General features: G+C 41.9%; 1 protein-coding gene across 1 annotated transcript; it reads left to right on the plus strand.

The window, feature by feature from the left end:
* The first annotated feature begins 7,062 nt into the window (after nucleotides 1-7,062).
* Nucleotides 7,063-22,012, plus strand: LOC128790024 (uncharacterized). The gene is made up of 3 exons (XM_053946446.1): nucleotides 7,063-7,076; nucleotides 16,119-16,182; nucleotides 21,363-22,012. The coding sequence occupies exons 2-3, from the start codon at nucleotides 16,165-16,167 to the stop codon at nucleotides 21,675-21,677; spliced, it is 333 nt and encodes a 110-aa protein (XP_053802421.1). The 5' UTR covers nucleotides 7,063-7,076; nucleotides 16,119-16,164; the 3' UTR covers nucleotides 21,678-22,012.
* Nucleotides 22,013-23,114: the final 1,102 nt, after the last annotated feature.

Consider the following 23,114-nt stretch of genomic DNA (forward strand, 5'->3'; position numbering starts at 1 on the left):
CTGCTCCTAAGCAAAATATATTGATTGGTGAAGCTTTGGACCTACTTTAATCAAGTAATCTAAACAGGGCTTAAGCTTCAAAACCCTGGTGATGCTCCTAGCTTCAAAGCTTTTACTTACACTGAATTAATTTATCCTGCATGTTCTAATGCTCTCAGCAACCCTGTAGATTATAATGTTAGAGGTTGCAAGCATGGCTCTGATAATATTCCCTAAACTTGAACTCTGTTGATCATAAGGTAAAGTCAGAAGTGGGAGTGGGGAACACACAGAGTAAACGGAAGGATTTGATTTGAAGCAGGGGTGAATGTGTGCACCCCTGTAAGCAGGCTGCTGGGAAGGAGAAGTTAACAACCTCAGAAGGTGTTAACACTTTGGGGATTTTTGACTGAAGATACATTTTGATATGGACTGAGTGTCAAATGATCATTTGCAGACTCCTTCTTGCATAATATTGTAGGTGTATTATGTCACAAATAAAATTCTTAGTCAAAGGGAAGGTTAGTTCGATTTCACATGTTGAACATCAATACAAGTTACAGCTATACCATGGGAAAAGAGAATGTTCTTTGCAATCCAAGCAAGAGCTAGAAACCATGATATGTAGCTACCTGATGCTGAATTATGTGCACTGATGACACAATGGATATGTGCTGAAGGCCTGATAGTGTTAGGTTAACAGTTGCCCCAATGATCTTAAAGGTCTTTTCCAAACTAAATGATCCTGTAATGCTAAGAATGTTCTCATCTTTACGAATCAACGTATTCATATTTGTAAGAACCAGCAGGGCTCTTCCATGCATGCTATGATGCACTGAACACCACAGGGAAGTGTCTTATCTGGTGTGTGCTGCAGTCTAAAGATGCCATTAAATCAGACTGGGTTTGACTGGCGTTAGTCAGAAGTGAAATGTGCTTAAACAAACATAACTGCACCTACTCCAGTGTTGATGCAGGGTCCCTCTGGGTGGCAGGCACATAAGCCAGTGGCATTTTATTGGAAATAAGAGGGCTGGCATCCTGTGTTCCTGTTGCCCATGGCAGAGGCCTGGCATAGTCTATGGGTAGCACTGCCCTGGCAGAGCACTGCCTGGTACAGAGAGGCTCAGCCACAGGGCAGAGTGATTGTCCATTGATGGAGGGGGCAGACAGCCCTCCCAAAATTTCTTCAGAGGCTGGGCACTGGGCCCTGCCTGTTTTCCAGAGATTATTATGGAAACAACATATTGGTGAATAAATTAAAATATTATTTAAAGCAATGATAACTTTTATGTTTTCATTAGACAGGTAAAGGCTCATAGTATTTTGAATAAAGACTGTCTCCTGCTTTATGAATCTCAAAGACTATGAAGCGATTTCACACAGAGAGCTCTGATTACTACAGTAATAATTTCTTCTACCACCCATTCAAACACTTATTAATAGAAAAAATATCAGTTCAAACTGTCTTCACTTCACACAGAAAATATCAGTGTTCACAGTGTGAACTTCAAAATTCTTATCTGATTAGTTAATGTCAACAATTATTAGTGTACTGTCAATTTAACTTTCTACTGTCCTCCATTGATCTCAGTCTCCATATACCATGCAGTGCACATCACTTAGAAAGTAACTTTCCTGACTGGCTAGGGATGACTTTCTGTCCTGCTGTCAACTGGCAGTAAGTAAAACAGGAAAATTCAGCACATCTTCCTGTGCATATTTCCTTGTGACAGGCTCTCACCTTGCTGCTCAGCATCAGTTGGACAGCATCTTTAAGGATACAGGAAGTCATTCAAGAGGGGAGCTGGGAAGTGATAGCAAGGAGAGCCTCTTGGTTTAGTTTCTTATTCTCTCAATTCATAAAGCTTTAGGCACACACAGATGGCACTGGTGCCTCCTATGAGAAAAGACAGGAAAAAAATTAAAAAGAAGCTAAAAGGTCAATTGTAGTCCAGGTAAGATGGTGCTGCACTGATAATGCTGCACCTGGTGTTTGGGAGGCATCAGGGCTTCTAAACTATTTATTTCTTTTCATCTGCTAGTGTCAGGAATCATAGTCCTCCAAGGGGAAAGGTAAGGCAGCCTCTGGCATTTTGGCATTCCTTGTCTCAGCCCTCATTAATCCTGAATACTATTTACAATACTATTTAAATTCTGATTGACTATACTGTGACCAATTTAAGCTTGCTCAGTTTTGCACCTAGATTCCAGAATGGGTTGAATTACTCCATGGCCACTGTTTTCTGAGCAGGGTTAATATGAACTGTAGGTGCCAAAGCCATGAATGAGTGGATCACACCAGCCTCTGTTCCCTTACAGTTCTCCCACCCTATATTCTCAGATCTCTTAGGAGGAACCAAGACATTTAGACAGCTGCATCCCAGTGGAAGGGAGGGACTGACTTTTAGCTCTGCGAAATCCATTCTCTGAGGTTCACACATGCTGGAGAAGACTGAGGAGATTCAGTCCAGATGATTAGTTTTGCTTAAGGTCACATAACACCACCTCAGTCTTAAATAAATGTGGATTCCTTGCACACGTATCTGAATTTATGGTATGGCTTATTTCTATTTTATTTCCAAAACCCTTGGGAACTCTATATACCGAGTAGACATCTGGACTCCTAATTTCTCTCCCCCTGTTCATGCCTGCCTCCCCCCTCAGCAGTAATCCCTTTCTTTGCTGCCCACAGTAGAAAATGAGTGTGCCTGTCCCTCCCGTGCACTGCTGCCAGGCCATTTTATGTAAGCATCCTCTGCTCCCCATCGCAGGACAGCATCCTGTTGCAGCCAGTTGTTGTCTCTAATCTCTGAACAGAAACACACAGATTAGAGTCCATTCTGGCAGCAGTGTGCAGTGGATAACAGGCATGCTGTCATATCTGTGCTGCTTTCCCTGGGCTGTACTGATCACTCTCCTGCTGGCACCAGGTCATTTGCCATCAGTGATCTATAGGCTGGGAAAGTCTTCCTTGCCTGCCTCTTCCCAATGCTTTGACACACGAGGCTGCTCCATTCAACCCTCTACAGGAAGCTTTGCTATCATCCTCCTACTCATTCAGGGACATGAGGACATCACAATGGATGAGCTGGGCTCTCTGTGGCTTAGGTCACATTTGGGAATCTCTCCTCTGCCCTTAGAGTTTTCCAGTGTTTGAACTTCATGGTAGCTCCCCCAGAGTTACCAGATGGTGGAGAAGAAGTTTAAAATGAAAACCAGCTGTCACTAAAGTAATGCCTGGTCTGATTGCTCCAAACAGCTTAATTACAAAGAAACCAAAATTCCAGAAATGTCTCTCTTGGGCCGTTCCTCCCCCTACTGTCATTCTTCCACTAGCAGAGGTGTTTTTAAGACAGGAGATGGAACTATGTAGTTTTAGATTAGTCAACAGCTGGACTCTATGCAATGTCTTCACTGCTAGGGGTAGGTGCAGGAGGGGTAGGTGTGTATCCACATGGATATAGGTGGGGGAAGACAAGCTACAACCTGCTAAGTTGCTGCATGCTGTGGCTGCAAACTCAAAGTTGGAGTTACAGCAAGATCTCAGTCTGGGGTAGGTCGAGGGAGTGTGTTAACAGCAGAGTGGATGGATTGTCATGGTGATCAAACTGGATTTGCATGTGACTCCTCACTGGTGGAGAGCTGCAGGCAGCAAGATTTTTTTTTAAGTGCAGGGTGCTCCCTTCTACCTGGTGCCTGAGGCTTTCAGCTCTCACCAAGTTTGGCTGAGGAAGACTCACTAATTCACAAACTTGGACTCACTCACCTTGCACAGCCATTGAAACTCTTGCTGCTGGTTTCTGGACTGGGGGATTAGCAGCTGCCTGCACAGGACCTTTTTACCTGATGTTCGTGATGTCATCAAGTATATCCTAATACTGAGGAGGGAATGGGAATTTACTGAGAAGTTGCAAAGTTTTCCAAATATTATCTCTCATTTTGTACTTGTATGCCACTTGCAAGGAGAGGGTAGCAAGAGTGGGGACGAAACACCATGGTTCATTCAGTCATTAAATTAATAAATACAGGGAAAGGGTGAACAAAATGGGCCAATTCCCTCACTTGATGCCTCATTGTTTGAGAGTCATCTCAAATTATCTATTCCAGGAGGCAAAGAGTGGTAATATTGTACTTCAGCTGTGCTGGCCACTCTGAACAAACTGAATTTAGAGGGCTCTAATTCAGGAATTTAGGCATGATCTCAAGCTCAAGCTGAGGCACAGGCAACCAAAATATTTCTGCAAGGAACAAGCCCACAAATGGGACTTGATGCCCAGCTCTCCCTCACATCATCATTGCACAAGGCTGAACAACTGGTTGGCTTTCTGCATGACAGGATCCAATAGTCCACTTAGTACCAAAACAAATCTCTAACACAGATTTACTGCTGTGAACATATTTACCAAAGTTGAGGAGGCTGAAACAATGTGCAGCTTACAACCAATTAGCTACATTTATAGTATGGGATCTATTTTATTGCGTTGATAATTTATGTTGGTAACACCAGATAAAAATTCCTCATAACCAAGCCCAAGCAACAGAGCAGGCTGCATCCCAGGCTGTGTACTAAACTGCTGTTTGCTTTCTTTCCAAGACTTTTGTCTTTCTCTCATTTTCTCTCACTCTCATTCCTTTTTTCCTTTCTTCGTGCAGAGAAGAGAAATGATTGCTAATGAATTGCAAGCATGGGGTATGGAAAGATCAGTTAATATGGCCCAAGTATTCAGTAAAACAAATACATTAAAGTGATCAAGTAATAAATGAAAATAGACCCAAAGAGCAGGTTCCACTGAGAAAACATGTGAGAATGTAAATTAATGTGACTTGATGAAACTTGAAATGTCATAACACAGCAGGGCATATAACACATCAGAGGAAATGTGAAAATTATACTTTTTCCTGAAATCACAGTTTTCAAAAATAAGTGGCTTTTAAATTCTTCTAAAAATATAATAAAGGAATTAGTGTCAAGAAAAAGGTTATTGTTGTTTATCAGACTGCAGGCTCATGGTGGCTTTTCACAAAATTTGAAACTCTTTTATTTGAACTCTTTTATTTCTCTGACGATACAGTGGGAAAAGAAAAATCCAAGTCTTTCTACGTGTTTGGTACCCTCTTCTTAATTTTGCACAAGGGATTTTCTAAAGTTGTTTGGAGTAAGTGAGTAAATGCCATGAAAAGTCCATGTGTTGGGAAAGTCTTTCCTCCCTTTCCATAAACAGAGATTTTAGATTTTTCTGCTGGAATGTAGTCCTCACTGGGATCTGAGAAATTAATTAGAAAGGAAAGGATTCCTCCCCTGTACAACACCACAGAGCCAGGAGGTTGTACAAGAACAGGTCCCTCTTCTTCTGGCACAGAGCGGATTTCTGTGGGAAGAACACCAAGAGTGCAGGTCTGCAGACAGAAAAAAAGTTGCCACATGGCACAGAATTGTTGATTTCCTGCTCTGACTGCAGTGACCATGTGTGGAAAAGGCAGCCTTGGTCTCTTTCTCTAATGCTGAGTGCTCCATGGGGAGATTGCACTGGATTCTGGCTGAAGATGGGTATCCTCTGTGCCAGGTGTCCCAACTGTCCCTGTGCCAGCCACCATCTCTCTGCACTGCTCCAGCTCAGATGCTTTCCCCAGACTATTTCTTTATTTAATTTCCCAGTTTCCCTAATCCTCTTAATTAACCCTCAATGAAATTACTTTTATTCTGCAGAAGAGAGTGTCTATAAGCAGGACAGTTTGGGTTACTAGGAGATAAAAGGTATCCTGATGCAATCCCACCCATCTCTTTCCATGCAGAACTGCAGGAAGGTGGGATGGGACTGTTCAAAGAGATGAAGTTGGCAGAGTCCTGTGCAACAAAACCCGTTCATAGCAGGTAAACGTGGGGAGGCCTTGTCCCTGGGTATGCAGAAACTGAGGTGGGGAGGAAGGGAAACTCTTTTCCAAAAGAGATGTCCTGTGAAGAAGAGGGTTTCTAATTCCATAAGAATTGGTACCAGAATATGAAGCAAAACAATAGAAGTAGAGCCCCATCCATTTGCCTGGCTAGTTAAGCTAAAGAAACCAGCTTGTTTTTGCAGTTCTTAGCATGTGTGATCTCTCCAAGATCCCTTTTATTTGCTTATTCATTTATATCATTGCTGGGGAAGATGATTGAACTTCCCTGTTTTTGAGGATGATTAACTTCCCTGTTACGACCCACATTTGGCTCAATATATTATAGTATTACTTTCTACATCCTTCACTACATGTGTTTAGACAGGACTTTTGAAATACATTGCCCATGTTTCCCACAGGAGGGGCTGGGGGCCTGAAGAAAACCTCTTCTGTGTCAGAAAACCAGGGGAATACACACACTGTTTACTCTTGCTTTGTTCTAACTAAACCTTACAAATGATCTTTCCCTGCTGGTACACTTTCACTGCTGCCCCCCTTAGTTTTTTCCTGGTGGGAGTGAGGTGTAACTGTTATTAGGACATTTCCAGAAGGATTTTTTTCTGGCTGGTTTCTCACGGCTGTGCCCTGCGGCAGCTGCCTGCCACGACCTCAGGCAGTGGAGAAGCGCCGGCTGGCACTGCCCGTGCGAGGCCGGGTGGCCGCCGTGTGAGCGGGCACTCCAGGGGAGCGGCGTCTGCAGCCTGGTAGTGCTGAGCGCTGCGAGTGGGTAACGCAGCTTTGGTGGCTTCACACGCTGAGAGGAGGCGAAGGGACGAGAGAAGGACACTTTGCGAGCCCTAAGAACGTTTATTTCCCCCATGCGTGGTCAGAGCAAAGCGCCCTCAGAGCGATGCAGTGCAAAATGCCCGAGAACAAAGAACGACAACAGGTTAAGTAGGGGGTGGGCAGACAGGGGTGGAAACCTGGCTCGCCCAATGGCGACAAACGATGGAGAAATGACACATAACAACCAATGGTAACATAACAGAGGTGGGTACAGAGTCCTGGCACGAATAGAAAGGCTAAGGTGGGGTGATTGATACAGAACTTTCATGAAGAAGCTGGGGGTGGTTACAAGATTGACACTCAACAAGGAGTGACAACCCCTGACTGACAGAACCAAACAAGGAGAAAACAGGGAGAGGTGAGGAGATTGACAGGTAACTGTGGATCTGGTGGCAGGAACTTTCAGGGTAAACACCTTGGAGCAAACCACTGTGAGGGGAAAAATAGGGAAATACAAGGAACAACCTAACTAACATTAATAAAACCCCTAACTAAATCAACCCAACCTACAACAGTGCCCTTTTACTTCCCTGCTGCTCTTTACTCTTGTTTTGGGTGGTAGTTTTTGTGTATTGCTTAGAACCAGCAATGTCAGAAGAAACATTAATATCCCACAGTGAAAGACAGTTCTTAAGAAATAAATTTATTTTATTACAGGCAACTGAGAACAACAGGTAGGAACTGAGTATCTGGGTGAGCCACACCTCAGAAGAACTTAAGAGGATGAGCCACTGATAAAAATCTGGAGTAAAGTGCTATCCTGTATCATCCCAGAGGGCAGAGTATCAGCAGGGATGCCCATCCTACTGGGCTCACTGGTAGAGACCAGCTCTTTGAAAGCTTCTCACCAGGTTGAAAACCCAGTCACAGCAATTAACTGTGCATTGCTGAAATCCTGGGATTGGTTTTGAATAAGTTTGGGAAAAAAATTACATGCAAAACAAACAAACAGAAAGGGGTTAAAATATTCTACAATTACTTAATAGAAAATAAGTCATTATAATAGATTCCCTATTGCAGAACAATTGTGTGTGTCCTTTGGAACACTTACTTGTGGCATACTCTTGAAACAGCTATTAATAGAAATACTTTTTGCTATGAGACCAGTCCAGTTGCATGATTTATGCAGTCATATTAAAAATTATCTATCCAGATGATGCAAAATTTAGAGAGTGAAGAGCTGATGTCTTAAGCCCCTGAGAATACTGGTTTCACTAGGATCAGGATCTCACTATTTATTAATCTCTAACATACCCTGTTAAAATCGTTAATAATTGTATCTGATCACCCTGATCGAACTGGCTTACAATTTCTCACTCATAGACAGCAGTACAAGAGAATCATTCATTAAAAAAAAAAAACAAAGTAAAAAGATTTTTAAGGCATTTTGGATATTGCAGTAGCCTTTAAAGACCTTAGTGATGATACAGCTGGAATTCTGGTATAAGTCTCAGGTAATATTTTGTGGTGTTTGATGCTTGCTGTTATTAGCATGTTTGGTTGCCTTCCTTCTCAGTGACTCTTTAAGCCATTTGCACTAATCACTGAGGTCTTGTAGTATGGTATTGGAGCATCTCTGTCTAAATTCATACATAAATTCCAATCCTTAAAACCAACACAATTAAAGGAGAAGATCTTGGTTTAAAAACTATTTCAAAAAGTGTCATCCACCTTCATTTTGCTGTCACCTGCCTGGAAAGTTATGAAGAGAATGGATACAAGGAATAGGACTTGTAGGAACAAACCCAGTGGGAAGGTCAGCCTGGGGTTTTTCCTCAGGTGCATGGGCTGGTGTCCATCAGGCCAGATTGTTGAGTACTGGCTTATATCATCAGAAAACACCATGCTCCCATTGCAATCTGTACAAAATGGGATGGACTTAAACCTCTTATTTCTCATTCTCCAGCCATATCTCATTCCCCACTGCTGCTTCATTTCCTTATACTGTGCCCCTCACCACCCTTGATTTGCTAAACTCTGATATCAGCAGCAAAAGTACAAGCAGCTCCCTGTCAGTGCCAGGCTGTTCCTCTCTGGAGCAGATTTTGTAGTGGTAGTATTACACATGCCAGAAAGGGAACACCTGCCTCATGCTATTCCTTCCTCCCCCAAGCCAGCTCTCTTATTTCCTCCTACTCCCAATCTTGATTTTTTCTACTTAAATATTTCTTCTACATGTAATTTCCACCACTCCTATTTGCTTTTGCGGCTTCTGAGCACTCAGGAACACTCTTCTTTCTTTTGCATGAGAGGTCAGCAGTGGGGTTTGGGTTTCCAGTAGCAGCTGTTGAGTGCTGCTGTAGTTAAATGAACTGAGGCCTTTCCTTCATTCCTTTGCATCCTTTCCAAAAGGATACAGATCACCTGAGTAATATTGATCATTATCTTGTGAAATCCTAAAGGATTTTAAAGGATTTTAAACCAGACATGTTTAAATACCTAAATGACTACCTAATGACATACCTAATGACTTCCCCTTTGTTGTTGACAGCTTCTTACTCCAACATTCTGCATTATCATTTGTTATTGGATCTCATAGCTTGGCTGTACCCAGCACTGTTCACAAACAGGCAATGGAGAGCATCTTAGCAGTAGAAAATCTCATTGCTCGCACAAAGTTATAGAAGCTTCCTGGAAGCTACCAAAGCCAAAGGAATTATTCCATTTATTATGCTGGCTCATAACATGACCTGCTGTTGTAGTCTGTGCACCTTCTTATGCCTCCAGATTTCTTGTGCATGTCTTAAGAGCAAAAGCTTGCAATAAGAATGGTTTTCTCAGCACAGAGCTGTATTTCAAGTTGTGAAGAACAGAAAATCTGAAACATAACCCCCAAAGGACTGTCCAGTTACATGACTCAATTTTCAGCTCACCTATTTGTCTCTGTCACTTGCTTAACCATTCCATAATATTCTGTTTGCAGGTTGTATTACCCATTTTTAACTGAATAATGAATGGCAGGTGGCCTGGATTTTCACTGGATGTATAAATTAAACAAAACAATTTAGACAGCCTTCCAAATTCTTCTACTCTTTCTAGAGTAGGTTATGATGAACTTGTCAGGAGGAAACTACCAAATTGCATCAGATTCGACCCACCTTTCCAAATAAAGTGTTGAAATTACAAATAAGTATTACAACATCCTTATGTTAACTGGTCAATGCAGATGTTATGCAGATATATTTTTGTAACAGTTGTTGTCATAACCTAGTAACAATTTATTTTAAAAGAATGAGTTCTACTCCAACACCTGCTCATACATTGTATATTCCTTCCTGTATCTCTCTACATATATCACATATTTATCAGCAGGAACTTGGGGATTAAATTATTGATAAAGCAATAAAGAGAGACAAGAGGCAAAAAAGTTATCATGAATGAAGACCAGTAAAGCTGTACTGCTGTGCCACCAAAATCTGTTTTCCACATATACCACAGGAAAACTGCTTTTGCCTATTTCCAGATTCTTCCAGTGGTCTCCACTCTATCCTTCCTGTGTCTCATGAAGGTAGACTTCTTTATTCATCCTCTACCTAGAGCATTATCTAAATTGTCCTCCTTCTGCTTCCTCAGCTATCTGTGGCTACAACTGTCACGCAAACAAAATCTGCTGTTCATCTGTTTGAAGAAAGGGGACCTCTCTGATCAGTAGGAATCTCTTGTCTCTAGCTCATAAGGTCTTTGAAGAATGGCCTGTCACTCAATAGATGTGTGCAGCATTTAGCACACGGGGCTGCCCCACTGGGGGCCTGGAGGTGGGATTGCAGTGCAAAAGGGAGCAGTGCAGGTTTGTCATAAAATGATGAACTACACAGCCACGTGGCATCATTTATCACCAGCCCTCACTACAACAAACAAAGCATGGAATATAATAATTCCTGAAGATGTATATCACTTTTTCTTCGTCCCTTTTTTGTCTTCTTCAGAGGGGAAATTTATACACCACTATGCTAAGCTGAGACTAACAGTGGGTACCATTTGAAAACAGGGCTGCAGAAAAAGATTTGTTTCAAAATAATAAAATGCTTAAGAAAGCTTCACTAGAGAAGACTGAAAATTAGTTGATGATAATCTGCTCTCAGTCTAGGAAGAGTCAGATGATGCTGATAAAGAAACATTTGAAACTTGAGCATTTATCAGTGGCGTTAGTGTTTTTTAATTAATCAGCTTTCCAAGTGCACTACAATTTATATCTCCATTTGGCATTTAGTCATTGCAGATAGTAAACTGTACTTAGTAATCTTGCCTGTTCCTCATGAATCTTCTTGACAGACAGATGGGAGCTGTACATCTCCCTGAAGCCAAAGAGGTCTTCTCACACATGAGAAAACTTATAATCAAAGCCTGACCAACAAAATGACCCCCCAAAGTCAATAGCCCCATTATAATAATGCACAGGAGAGCTGGAAAGGGTGGGAAAGAGAGCAGGAGAGCTGGATGGGAAAGAGTATGCAGGGAGGACCAGAGCCCACAAAGGGATGGGGAAGGCAGGTCTGAGACCACTGGAAAGGCACAGGGATAAACAAGGCAGTCTCCCACAGACCTGAACATGCAAATGGTCTTTGTCTCTCACCTCATCTGTCTCCCACAGGGAACAGTCTGGCATCTCATCTCCTGGGTTGCTGGGAAGGAGGAGGGCTTGCCAGTGCATGTGTGACTGGGAGCTCCCAGCAGCTCCTCACACCTACCACTTGCACTGCTGCTCAATGCAATATGCCTTGCCATTACCTAGCTGTAATTTGTTAAATCGTTATAAAGGACTTTATCACTATAAAGGAAAGCTTCAGCTGCAGAGTTGAAAGGCTTGTTTCAAATGTGAATATTCCACATGAAAGAATTTCTCTTGTTTCAAACCATTTGCATTTTCCTTGTATGTTATTGATCTGATTGAACAGTTCCCAGATCAAAGGCATGCTGGTAAATGAGCGGCCGAGGTGGCAATATGCGAAGTGGACAGCTGTTAAGAGGGCAGCTTAAATAATTGCCCAAGGATTTATTGGGTAACATGATTAATGATTATGGAAATATGATGACATGATACCAAAGAGTAGTGTGCAGTGATTGATGGGGAAGTAGGATAAGACCAAGCTTAAATATCAGAGTATGGGAAACAGTATTATAGCTTGTAATCATTGTATATATGATTAGTTGTTAAGAAATTTTGATATTTAGTTTTGCCTTCTGATAAGAAAAACTCCAAAGTTGTATGCAATATTTCTATTGCAGTGAGGCAAGAAAAAACCCCTCCTGCTAACAGTGCATGGTAACAGCAGAATAGATGCAAAGACACAACCTCATCTTTTTTAAAAATCCACATAAAACTTACTGGAAGCTCATGCTGCTGTTTTAATTAACACCTGAGCAAACTATACATAACACATTAAAGGAGAAAAAGATCTGTTAGTGGAATGACAGTAGTTTGCATATAGACAGCTTTTTCTCCTGTTTTTTTCTTTAACCTCAAATTCCACCAGCCAACAGTAGCATAATGCAGGAGATGGGACCAAATTGCAGGCTAGAGCTACACCATGGCAAAAATATTGTAAACCCTTGCAGTTCATTCTCTGTTGATAGTTACATGAGATTTCTATTCACTCTGTGCTGGTGAGTGATGCAAATCCTCCTCCTCCTCCAAAAATTTTTGTTTAAGGCCCATGATAAAGAAGGTAATATTTAAAAAATTAATAAAAAGCTATTATAAAATGTGAAACATTAGCAGACAATTTTAGAGAGTAGGCAGCAAAATCCTCAGGGTGAAACCTCAGTCCAGGAAAATGGATTGTAAAATTGACTTCAGCTTGGGCAGGGTTCCATGCTGGGTTTTTTTTGTTTGGTTTTAAATTCTATTTCCTATATTAAGTATACGTGAAGAGGATTCTACTCTGGATCTGAGACACAATTTCTGCGTGCCAGAAACTCAGCTGCTGTAAGTGACAGGACCTCATTGAAATTTTCTGTTGGGTGGCAGCAGATGACAGCTATTAGGCCCAGACCTCCAGCTCCTGCCATTAAATAGTTGTGGTATGACAACAATTGTCATGGCTTTAAAAACAGAGTGATGTGGGTAGAATTATTTCAATGAAAGCAGCATTGTTCATGCTAGACGGTTCTGGAAAGAAATATCCATATTTGAAGCCTCGGAAATGCTGTTAATCTCTTCAGGGATGTGAAACAACAACAGAGATGGCATAGGATTTGAGAGAGATACCAGGAAGCCTGGTGCTTTAAAGCCATAATCTAGTTGGCAAGCCTCAAAAGTTCTGGCGAAGATTTTTCACAGCAGAAGGTGACAGGTAGAGTTGAATCACCTGTTGGCATTTAGGGACAGATTTATTTGTAGCCTTAGCTGGGAGACCTGGCACTATTCACATGGAAGATTATGTCATGGGTCAAAGCCCCAGTGTTAAGTTATGGTCATGCTCAAAGATCCTGAAATATCATGTCCTTATTGAATCCATCACAAATACCATCTGCCCCAGCACTCTACTGGGAAGCCCACACCTCATTTTATGGCACATACAGGCTTCCTCATGAGCAAAAACTGGGATCTCTCTGCAGCACTTTCATACCAGCTAGACTCTGGCCTGTCCGAGATCTGTCTTCAGGCAATCACAAATAGTGGCTTGCTAGAGGGTTAACATACCAGTTCTGTCATTTCGGTATTTCCAAAGCGTAGCCTGTAACTACTGTGCGGCAAGGACTGTGTCTGCCCAATTGTCTCTTTATGCTGCAGTCCTGATGTTAGAACCAGAGAAGTATAATTTACAGCCTTGTGCACATGTGAACCCAAATATGTGATGTCTTTTTATCTTGTTCCAGATATTTGTTCTGATAGAGTTTCTTGTGAATATCAGACTGCTGGCAAAGCACTGGCTTTTTTTTTGTAACTGGATTTATAACCATGACCAAACCTGGTCTAGCCCCACCTGGCCTCTGCAATGCACCATGGTAAATTCTGTGGTACACTGGGATTCCTGCAGTAGCATTAATTTAAAATAGAAAAATACCCAAAAAACCCAAATACATAATTAAAAAAAAAGTTACTGATTTAAATATGATTGGGAGAATCTCGTTTGCCTACAATCCTACCGCATTAAAAAAAATATTTTGGTGACCGTTCTCCTGATCATTTCAGTTCTCAGCATTTTCCAAACTCCAGGTTGTGCAAGCCTACACTATAGAAGTTAGGTAATAATGCTAATAACACTAAGACTGTGCAGGGGTCAGCCAAGGGTTTGTGCATCAAATGGGGTGGAAATGCTTATACCACCCTTGTTTCAAGAAGGTCTGACTGGCAGGCGCTCCCTCCTTTCTCACCCTGCATCAAGTCCACCCTGCAACATTTCTGGCCAGCTCAGCTTTCACATTGACTGGCAACCTTGCTGGTATTCCAGGCCCCTGGGGCCTCCCCCACATACCCCAAACAGGCTGTCCTGCTTTCAGACCCCCCTCAACACCAGGAGATGTGGGGAGATGACTCTGCCCTTGGACAGTTCCCTCTGGTCCCTGGCTGCTTGGTGACTTGGCAGACCAAGCCATTTTTCAGCCTGCCCCTCTTCCTGGCTGAGCTTCACCCAGGAGGAGTCCTTTACACCTTTAATAGGAAATGTTGCTGTCACAGCATCTGTCACAGTTGAGACAGCCACAATACACAGAAAATCACCACACAATCTCAGAAGGCTTCAACCCCTACAGAGTAACACCATATTACATCAGAAGGCTTCAGGCACCTGCCCATATAGAGCAACTTCATAGCACTTCAGAAGACTGCAAGCATCTGCCCTTCTTGTTCTTCAGCCCAACCTTTTATGCCCCTCATGTCCATGCATTGCGCCTGTGTGCCCTCTGTTCCCTTTGGGAACTGGTCAGTGCACCTGGGCACTCCATGGCTCATTGCTTTCAGCTCATGCTGCTCACCTGCTTTTCACAGCTGTACTCTCTGGGGATGAGGCTTGGCCACAGCCCCACTCCCAATTACCACAAACTCTGTACCTACAATTCCCCTTTTTTTTCTTTTCTTTTAAATAAATGCTATGTCTACTATTTCTCTACAGGGCTCTTGCAGAAGAAATAGTAAAAATGGTACAAGTATCTCTTTTGTAGATTCCACTAACTCTGGGAATGTGTCCATGTACTAACCTTGACTCACTCCTGCAGGACAGGAATTCGGGTAAGAATGAGTGAACAAACCTTTCATCTCTGACTCCAGCTTTAAGCTCCAGTTAACCTGCTCTTGCTGTGTCTGGTTATAGCAATCAAATTATTAGTAAAAATATGAACTGGGCTATTTTGAATCAGTGTAAATGACTGATTAATACTGTTATAAGAACCCAATAGCTCCAGCAAGAAATTAATATGGGTTTTTCCCCATGAAGTACACAGGAAATTTACATGGATTATTAATAAAATAGGGAGCATTTGACACCTTTCAGATGGTACTGAGGTTGGTAACAAAGCTCCTTTCACAGAACATGAGATTGATTTGCATTGCAGGAATCAGATTGTGAATGCTTGTTGGCATAATGATCCTGATAGCTTCACACATACTTCTGATGGAAAGGTGTGCAAAAGCTGCACTTTGCACACTTGCTGGAAGCTGTGCTAAGGGACTGAGGACTGAAAAATAATGAGTGTGAAGGTTCAGAGAGGAGAGGAACTAGATTTGCCTGCATGATGCGTTCAGAATTGTGCCCAGTTCTGGGCTCCTGTGTACACGACAGACGTGGACTTACCGTGAGCCCAGCCAAGGGCCATGAAGATGATTCAGGGACTGGAGCACCTTCCAATATGAAGGAAGGCTAGGACAGCTAGAACTGTTAAAAGAGAGGCTCAGGGGGAATCCATTTGGAATCAATCCTGTGCAATGTGCTCCAGGGTAACCCTGCTTGAGCAGGGAGGCCTGACCAGATGACCCACTGTGATCACTTCAACCTGACCCTTTCTGTGATTCTGTGGTCTTACCAGTGCATATGATGGGACCTGATGGGAAGGAGTGAAGGCAAGGGAGCCAGACTCTTCTCAGTAGTGCTCAGTGACAGGAGACCCTGGGCACAAGCCACATCAAATTCAAATGGAACACAGGACTTTTTTTTTTTTTTTTTTTTTTTTTTTTTTTTTTTTTTTTTTTTTATTGTAAGGGTGGTCAAACAGTGGCAAAGGTTGCCCAAAGAGGTCATGAAACTCCACTTACGGAGATCTTTGAAACCCAGCTGGACACTGTCCTGGGCAATTGGTTCCAGACAACCTTGTTTGAGCAGAGGGGTTGGACTAGATGATATCAAGAGGTTGCTCCAAACTTCAACCATTCTGTGATTCAAAACCTGTATTCAGCTGCTCTTAAAATTCAGCTGGTACATGCTCTGTCATCCTGTGTACATTTGCATCCAACAATCACTTTGCCTCTTGTCTTCTTGCAGTGCTGCCAGTGGAGCGCCAGGAGCCCAAAGTGTGTTGGTCCACCCTATGCACGGCATCTCAAAGGTACCTAATTCCTACCTCTGCTTGTGCACAGAAGTGCTTCAGAACCTGGGTACAGAAGATCACAGACACAGGGTTTACACTGTGTTACACTCAGGTTTTAGAAACAGGGATTCTTTTGTTAGCCTGTCCTGATTAGTAACCTAGTAAGTGACCTGAGAACTAGTAAGGGACCAGCTATGTGGGTTCAACACCAGCTGCTGCTGTTTTCTATGAAATGCAGCTACAGAAAGAGTAAACAGTGGCATGTTATCTCTGCAGTAGTGGTTCTCTCTGCAGTAGTGGTTATCTCTGTCAAGGAATCCAAAAGTTACATTATTTCGTCAGACAGAGATATTCAAACCCAAAGCACCAGCTACAAAACTAGTCTATTGCAAAGCAGAAGCATTCTTCAATTTTCCTGTTCAAATTATTCAAGGCACTTAAAATAATAAATACTTCATTGCATCAGACCTGGAGGATGACAAGCTGGCCTAAAATTGGATTTTTTTTTCCTTGGAGGCACAGCCCTTACCTAAGAGTTTGTGTTGTAAAGCATCTACCTCAAAGTAGACTACAGCCACGTTATTGGGGTATTCCTGTGGGAGGCAGAAGCTGTGAGTATAAATTCTAACTATAAAGATATAATTAAGACCTTGCAGCACCAGAACAGAACCATACTATTCTGCTAAGCCTTCCTTATTGCGGTGACCATGAACTCTGCATGCAAGGTGTGAATGTTGCTGCAGATGTTGAATTCTGCAGCTGCAGGGACTCCACTGTGGAAGGTGGAGTCCTTCTTAAAAGACAGGAGTGGCAACAGTAAATGACAAGTGCCTAAAGCACTTGATCCTTCTGGATCTTGGCTTTGGTAGCTTCACTCCAGTGTGTTGCCCCAAATCAGAGCTGAGGAACTTCATTAGAGATGCCCATGGAGGAACAAGGGAGGAAATGATATTGCAGTGTGGTATTGCTGTATTTGCTTTTTTGACAGGGTCTAGTCATTAGTGTTGTCACAACCCTAGGAATTCACTCAAAAAAGATATCTGAAGGAAAACCTCTTCCTTCCTGTGCACACAAACATACACAAGCAGAGTTTTTTGGATGATGCCTTCAGATAAACAGCCATCACAAAGCCTCAGTTTCATTTTATCTCCATTGTCGCTCCAGGAAAAAATTGCTGCTTCTGCCTGCAGCCTAAACAATTCACTTTGCTGCCAAGTGCCATCTCAAAAAGAGGAACAGTATAAACTAATTTCATACCTATTCAGTTCAATAATAGGTATTGTTCTAACCATACCGCTAGTGATAAGAGACAGAAACAGCTTATTTGCCATTGCTAAGCAACTGTTAAAACAGTGTGTAAAATTCAGCCAGCTCTAATGGGCTGATAGAAATCAGTGTCTGAAGTTCTTGTTTGCATTAGGAAGTCAACAATAATTGTCCTTCTCTATTAACATGCATTTAATCTGGCTGCATCAGATTCAATCAGGATTCTGTCTTAATGGTGTTTGGAATGGTCTGTTCTCCCTTAGAAAAAAATATTTAACCATAATGCATTGACCTGCTTTAATCCTTTTGTTTTGTTTTGATGCAGTGATGAATGCAACACAGGAAAAATAAGGTAATATGAAACACTCTGCAGATATAAAAGCTGATGGTGTGAATGGTACCAAGTGGTAAGACAGAGTCTGAGGTATTTAGATATGGTTCCACCAATCACAAGATGGCATTTTTGTCTGAGATGCAAAGACATCTGCAAACCCCCTATACATTTGGAAAACCAGAATCTAACAGATTCTGATGCAAAACAGATGTGCATAAAACCATGGGATTTTTTTCCAAGCTTAATTTATGAGTTCAGATTTTAGTAATTTCTGTACATCATTTAGGAGAAGGGACTTTGGGGGCTCTGATCATGCCTCACTGAGATAAGGAATGGGCAAATGAATAAAAATGCAAAGGAAGAAATGTTGCACAAGAGGCTCCTGCATTCATAAGCACTGCTTTGTAGCTGCAGAATTATTTTTGTGACCTAAAAGGAGAATGCATTATTATGAGAGGATGATACCTCTTCAGATGCTCTGTTCCCTGTGTGAAAGTAAAGATGCATGAGTAAGTAACGATGCATAAGCAGAGGGACTGAAGACTGACTGATGCTGGAGCTGGAAACCTGTCCTGCTACTCAACACTGCTCCATTGCTTTTACTGGTACATAAACTTGATTAACACTTACGCCTGTCAGCAATCCCATCACATTCATCAGAACCACCACTGTTTCCTGTTAAGTAAAAGCTTAAATGCTCTGTTGGCACAAGCTGAGAAAATCAGAACTTTGTTCCATGCAGGTGAAACAACAATGCCTCGCTCAGCCCACTGTTCCTCACACCATGACTTGCAAGTGACAGATCTTGGTGTAACAACAGAAGAATAAGTGCTTTGAAAGGCAGATTTCAGCCAGTGCCTGAGTCAGAAAACTAACTTGTCACATAATGATATGAAAATGTGGGGTAAAAAGTTGAGACCGTCCCTCCGTGAAGCTTACGGCAGTGTCTGAGTCACCACAGGACATGAGAAAGCTGCCGGCAATGGCATGCAAAGCAGGCTGGAGCTGAATTCTCCTGTTATGTAACTCCTACGTTAGCATCTTCTCTGTTCCATATATAAACCCAAAAAAAAACATTAAAAAGCTGTTGCTGAAAGCAGTGATTTTATTTATTCATTTGTATGAGCCAAATGTGACTTAAAACATTAGATATTTTCCACACGAGTTTTAGTACAGGACCAGACACTTTCTTTGCTGGAATTGATGAGACCATTTATTTCTGGACTCATTAAAAGGATGTTTGCACCCCCTAGTGTATAAGAATTTGCAAGAAATCAGGTTCTTCTAATAGCATTAGCTAAATGAGGATGTTTAATATTAAGCTATAATAAAATCCCCCTGCTACAGTCTTAAGTAATTTCAAGGGAAAGAATCATAAACTCAAAGATCATCTTAGGTGCAATTTCTCATGTCCCTGACCTCAACAACTGAAAATAAGTTCTACTGAGTTGGATTTTTATCTCACTGGAGGATATCAGGGACTTACAGTTCAAAAATGAGACTGTACTGAAACCAGAGAATCAAATCCAGACCTTTCTGAGACTCAGGGATGTTGCATCCAGCATCAGCCCATTAGTGAGATAATGTCTGTAGCTCTGTTTCACTGAAGGACAGATTTCTTCAGATTGAACTTTACTCTAGTTAACAGAAACTCTGAAAATCAGAGGTAGGCACTTAACTGTTCTCCAAGAACTACTGCCCAAATTGGCACAGGCATGCAGACCTCTCAATTCTGACAGTGGCCCGCATCCTGCTGTTTGGAGCTAGGTCTTAAAACACTTTTGAAAAAACTCCTTACAGCTGTGGGTTCCTTTCTCGTTCTTCAGATGTGACTTCACTTATGGTGTTAAACAAGGCAGACCCTGTCCCTGAGATGAACCAACTGAACTTCCCTTGCTGGGACTTGAAATGGCAGTTCAGCTCCCTGTGTCCAGTGTGAGTCTGGAACCTGAGTAAAGCCCAGGTGTTCCTGGAACCAGTGTGAGTCTGGAACCTGAGTAAAGCCCAGGTGCTCCTGGAACCAGTGTGAGTCTGGAACCTGAGTAAAGCCCAGGTGCTCCTGGAACCAGTGTGAGTCTAGAACCTGAGTAAAGCCCAGGTGCTCCTGGAACCAGTGTGAGTCTGGAACCTGAGTAAAGCCCAGGTGCTCCTGGAACCAGTGTGAGTCTGGAACCTGAGTAAAGCCCAGGTGCTCCTGGAACCAAACCAAACTCAAGTGCTGGTTCCTGGCTGTTGAGTGTGGAAAGGGAATGGTTTATGGGAGCACTTTGTGGTGGGACTTGCACTGACTTTTGAAGATTCACTGTGTGACCCAGACCTCTGCAGCATAGCCTGGTATGTGCTGTTTGCTGCCTGTCACTCATGTGGGCAGGCTCTGATCTGACCAAATTACACACATGTGTTCTCTAGAATTCCCCTGCTCACCCCTTTGCTAGAAACAGGATTTCACCATTTCCCCTGAGGTGTCCAAAACCCAGTCACTGCAACCTTGGCAAGTGTCTGACAATCAGAAATATGATACAGCCAAGGAAAAAAAACCAGACTGTTTTCATTATCCAAGCAGAATTAAATGTAAAAAGCAAACAAACTACATAAATGATGAAAATTATATTAGATTTTTAGATTTACTTTCATTATCTAAGTAGTTTCTTATAATAAGTGTATTCTAAAATATGACTTTCAGCCAGTGCTATTTACTATATTTAAACCAGACTGATTTTATTTACTGTACTATGCTTGTTAGCTCCCCCAAGCCACTTTATTCTGTAATTTTGGGCTTTCTTTCAAAGAAAAGAAACTTGGCTTTTTGACAGAATAATCCTTAATAGGTCACAACCAAGAAACTGCCAGGAGCTGTGATGATGATTTTTGTCAGGCATTCTTTTCTTCCAGAGAATAGAGTCATCGTGATATTAATGAAGAGTTCTTTGTGTCATTTGTGTAAATAAAGAACAGTAATAATGTAATATATAAAAAGAACCAACATATCACTGCTAAGGGTCCCCAAAGAATTACATTTCAAGGTTCAGTAGTACCACTGTGATATAAAGCAGGAAAATTGTATAATGAGAACATGTTTTAAAAATTACATGAACAAAAAGAAAATTATACTGGCATGTGCAGGTGTCAATTTTAAAAGCAACTCTCCACCCATATTTTGAAAAGTAAATCAATCTACTTTAGAAGCTGGACTAGTTACTTGCAAATGCCTTTCTTTTTTTGTTTAATTAAAAGCCCAGATCTTTCCATATAAATTAATTTCTTGATGGAGCCTTTCTTTTTCACTATCATTACCAGATACTCAGTACTGTGATTTTTGTGGGACAAAATTCCAGCTGCAAAACTACTGAAGTTCACAAGCTCCTCATTGTAATCAAGAAAATGCTGGTGCCATGTGTCTCATTTCTAAGAACAGAAAGAAAAAATATTTCCTTCTGCAGATTTCACTGAAGTTGGGCTGTGATTTTACTTGGTCCTGTGTCACCCTGGTTATCAAGAGTTTTCTAAAGCCTTCTGAGTTTACATTCTTGTAGAGAACTTTCTCACACAACTTTCTGTAAATAACCCTGTCATTTTGAATCATCATTTCTCGTTGCAGGCTGCGGACGAGGCACATCAGCCTCGAGCGAAGGTTCGAGTGCGAAATTTAGTCACCAAACAGTGGGAAGGTCCCTATGACCTTATCGCTTCGGGGCGCGGGTATGCTTGTGTGCCCACAGATACTGGGACACGCTGGGTACCTTCGAAGTGTGTTCGCCCTGACCTGCAACCGCAGAGACAGAATCCGGCCGAAGGGCAACATGGAGCCCGTGACCAACCTGAAAGGCATCAAGTGGGTGAATCATTGAGTGATGACTCAGATGCAGACAACGCGAGTGATCACTCTGATGAGTCCTCCATGAATGAGCACTGAACACTGTTCATTTTTCTTTTCCTTTTCCTTTTTTAAACTGAAAAGGGTGAGATGTCGCCCTGGCTATCAAGAGTTTTCTAAAGCCTTCTGAGTTTACATTCTTGTAAAGAACTTTCTCACACAACTTTCTGTAAATAACCTATTGTTTTGCATTCTTTCATAGAGGCGGAGAAATTTGATGTACAGGTCGTTTGTCCAGTGTCGTTGGAGAGGTGGCACGTTCACCCTCCAATCCACTGGCATCTTTTGAGAACTATAAAAGATTGGAGTCAGAAAAAATAAATTAGTCTCTTCATCGTGACCAAGGCTGTGGTGCGTCGTTTTTGCTTGTGTCATTTGGTGACAGTCCTGCTTGATTCTTTCAGTGGCTTATGAATATAGGACTGGGGTTCCTGGTCACAGGCTGCAGAAATGTTGAGAGTCAGGTTGAGGTTCAGATGCAGCTTGACTTGGAGATGATGGTCATCACCCTCACAGCTTGTCTGAAATGAGCTGGTGCAGAAGATACTGCAGTTTTAATGCTGCTGGCAATGCAATACATGCTGCTATTGACAGTAAGCAAGCAGGAGCAGGAGGCTGCTTGAAGTTTCAACAACTGGCCCAAGTGAACACTTGAATTCTTTTCCCACCAAAAGCTGAGGTGTTTTAGCAGGACAATATGGGGGTATTGGTACAGAGTCTGTTACTGGGATATGAAGCTCCTAGATTTCATCTAGAATAGCCCCAGGGTTCTAAATTAGCCACATAAAAGCAGTGCAGATAGGAATCAAGAAAAATTTCCATTACATATAAAAAGAAGTCTTGTGCAAGCCAGCAAAATCTGCCCATCACACCTGTCATTTTTCACAGGGGGATGTCAACATAAAATGTAGGTAGAGAAGTGTGACACACAGCTTTCCAGGGATTCAGCTGAAATCAAATGAAGGAATGGAAGATGTGATAATTCCCCTGCTCCAAATAGTGAAAATAACTGAGGAATTTGTAGCTAGGACATGGCTTGCCATGAAATATGCTGGCTACTTTGAAATTCCATATAAACTGAAATGGGCCTTTGTTCTTGGGCCTCTGAAAGAGACTGTCACACTTTTCTGGTCTTCCAATAATGCCCAATGTTGTTTACACAGGAATGTCAGAGTGAGTTGTTTCTACTCCTTACAATATTGCACTGTGTAAAATTAAAATATAGATGAGACAGATTCCTGCATTGATTATACACCCAGGATTGTCTGAGATCATACTCAAAATGTTGATGTTTTTTTCATTTTTAGGAAACCTCAATCTTACTTGTTGGTGGTGAGATGCTGAACTTCACTTAACAACCTGTTCTTGTCCCTTTTGAATATCTAATATGATTTAATATTAATATTAGGGTGTGTATGAATATTGTTCATATTTCCCGCTTCAAGATGGCTGAAGGATTCAAACTTTTGGAAAGAT

The sequence above is a fragment of the Vidua chalybeata genome, chromosome 6, assembly GCF_026979565.1.
Source record: "Vidua chalybeata isolate OUT-0048 chromosome 6, bVidCha1 merged haplotype, whole genome shotgun sequence".
NCBI classification, from domain to species: domain Eukaryota; kingdom Metazoa; phylum Chordata; class Aves; order Passeriformes; family Viduidae; genus Vidua; species Vidua chalybeata.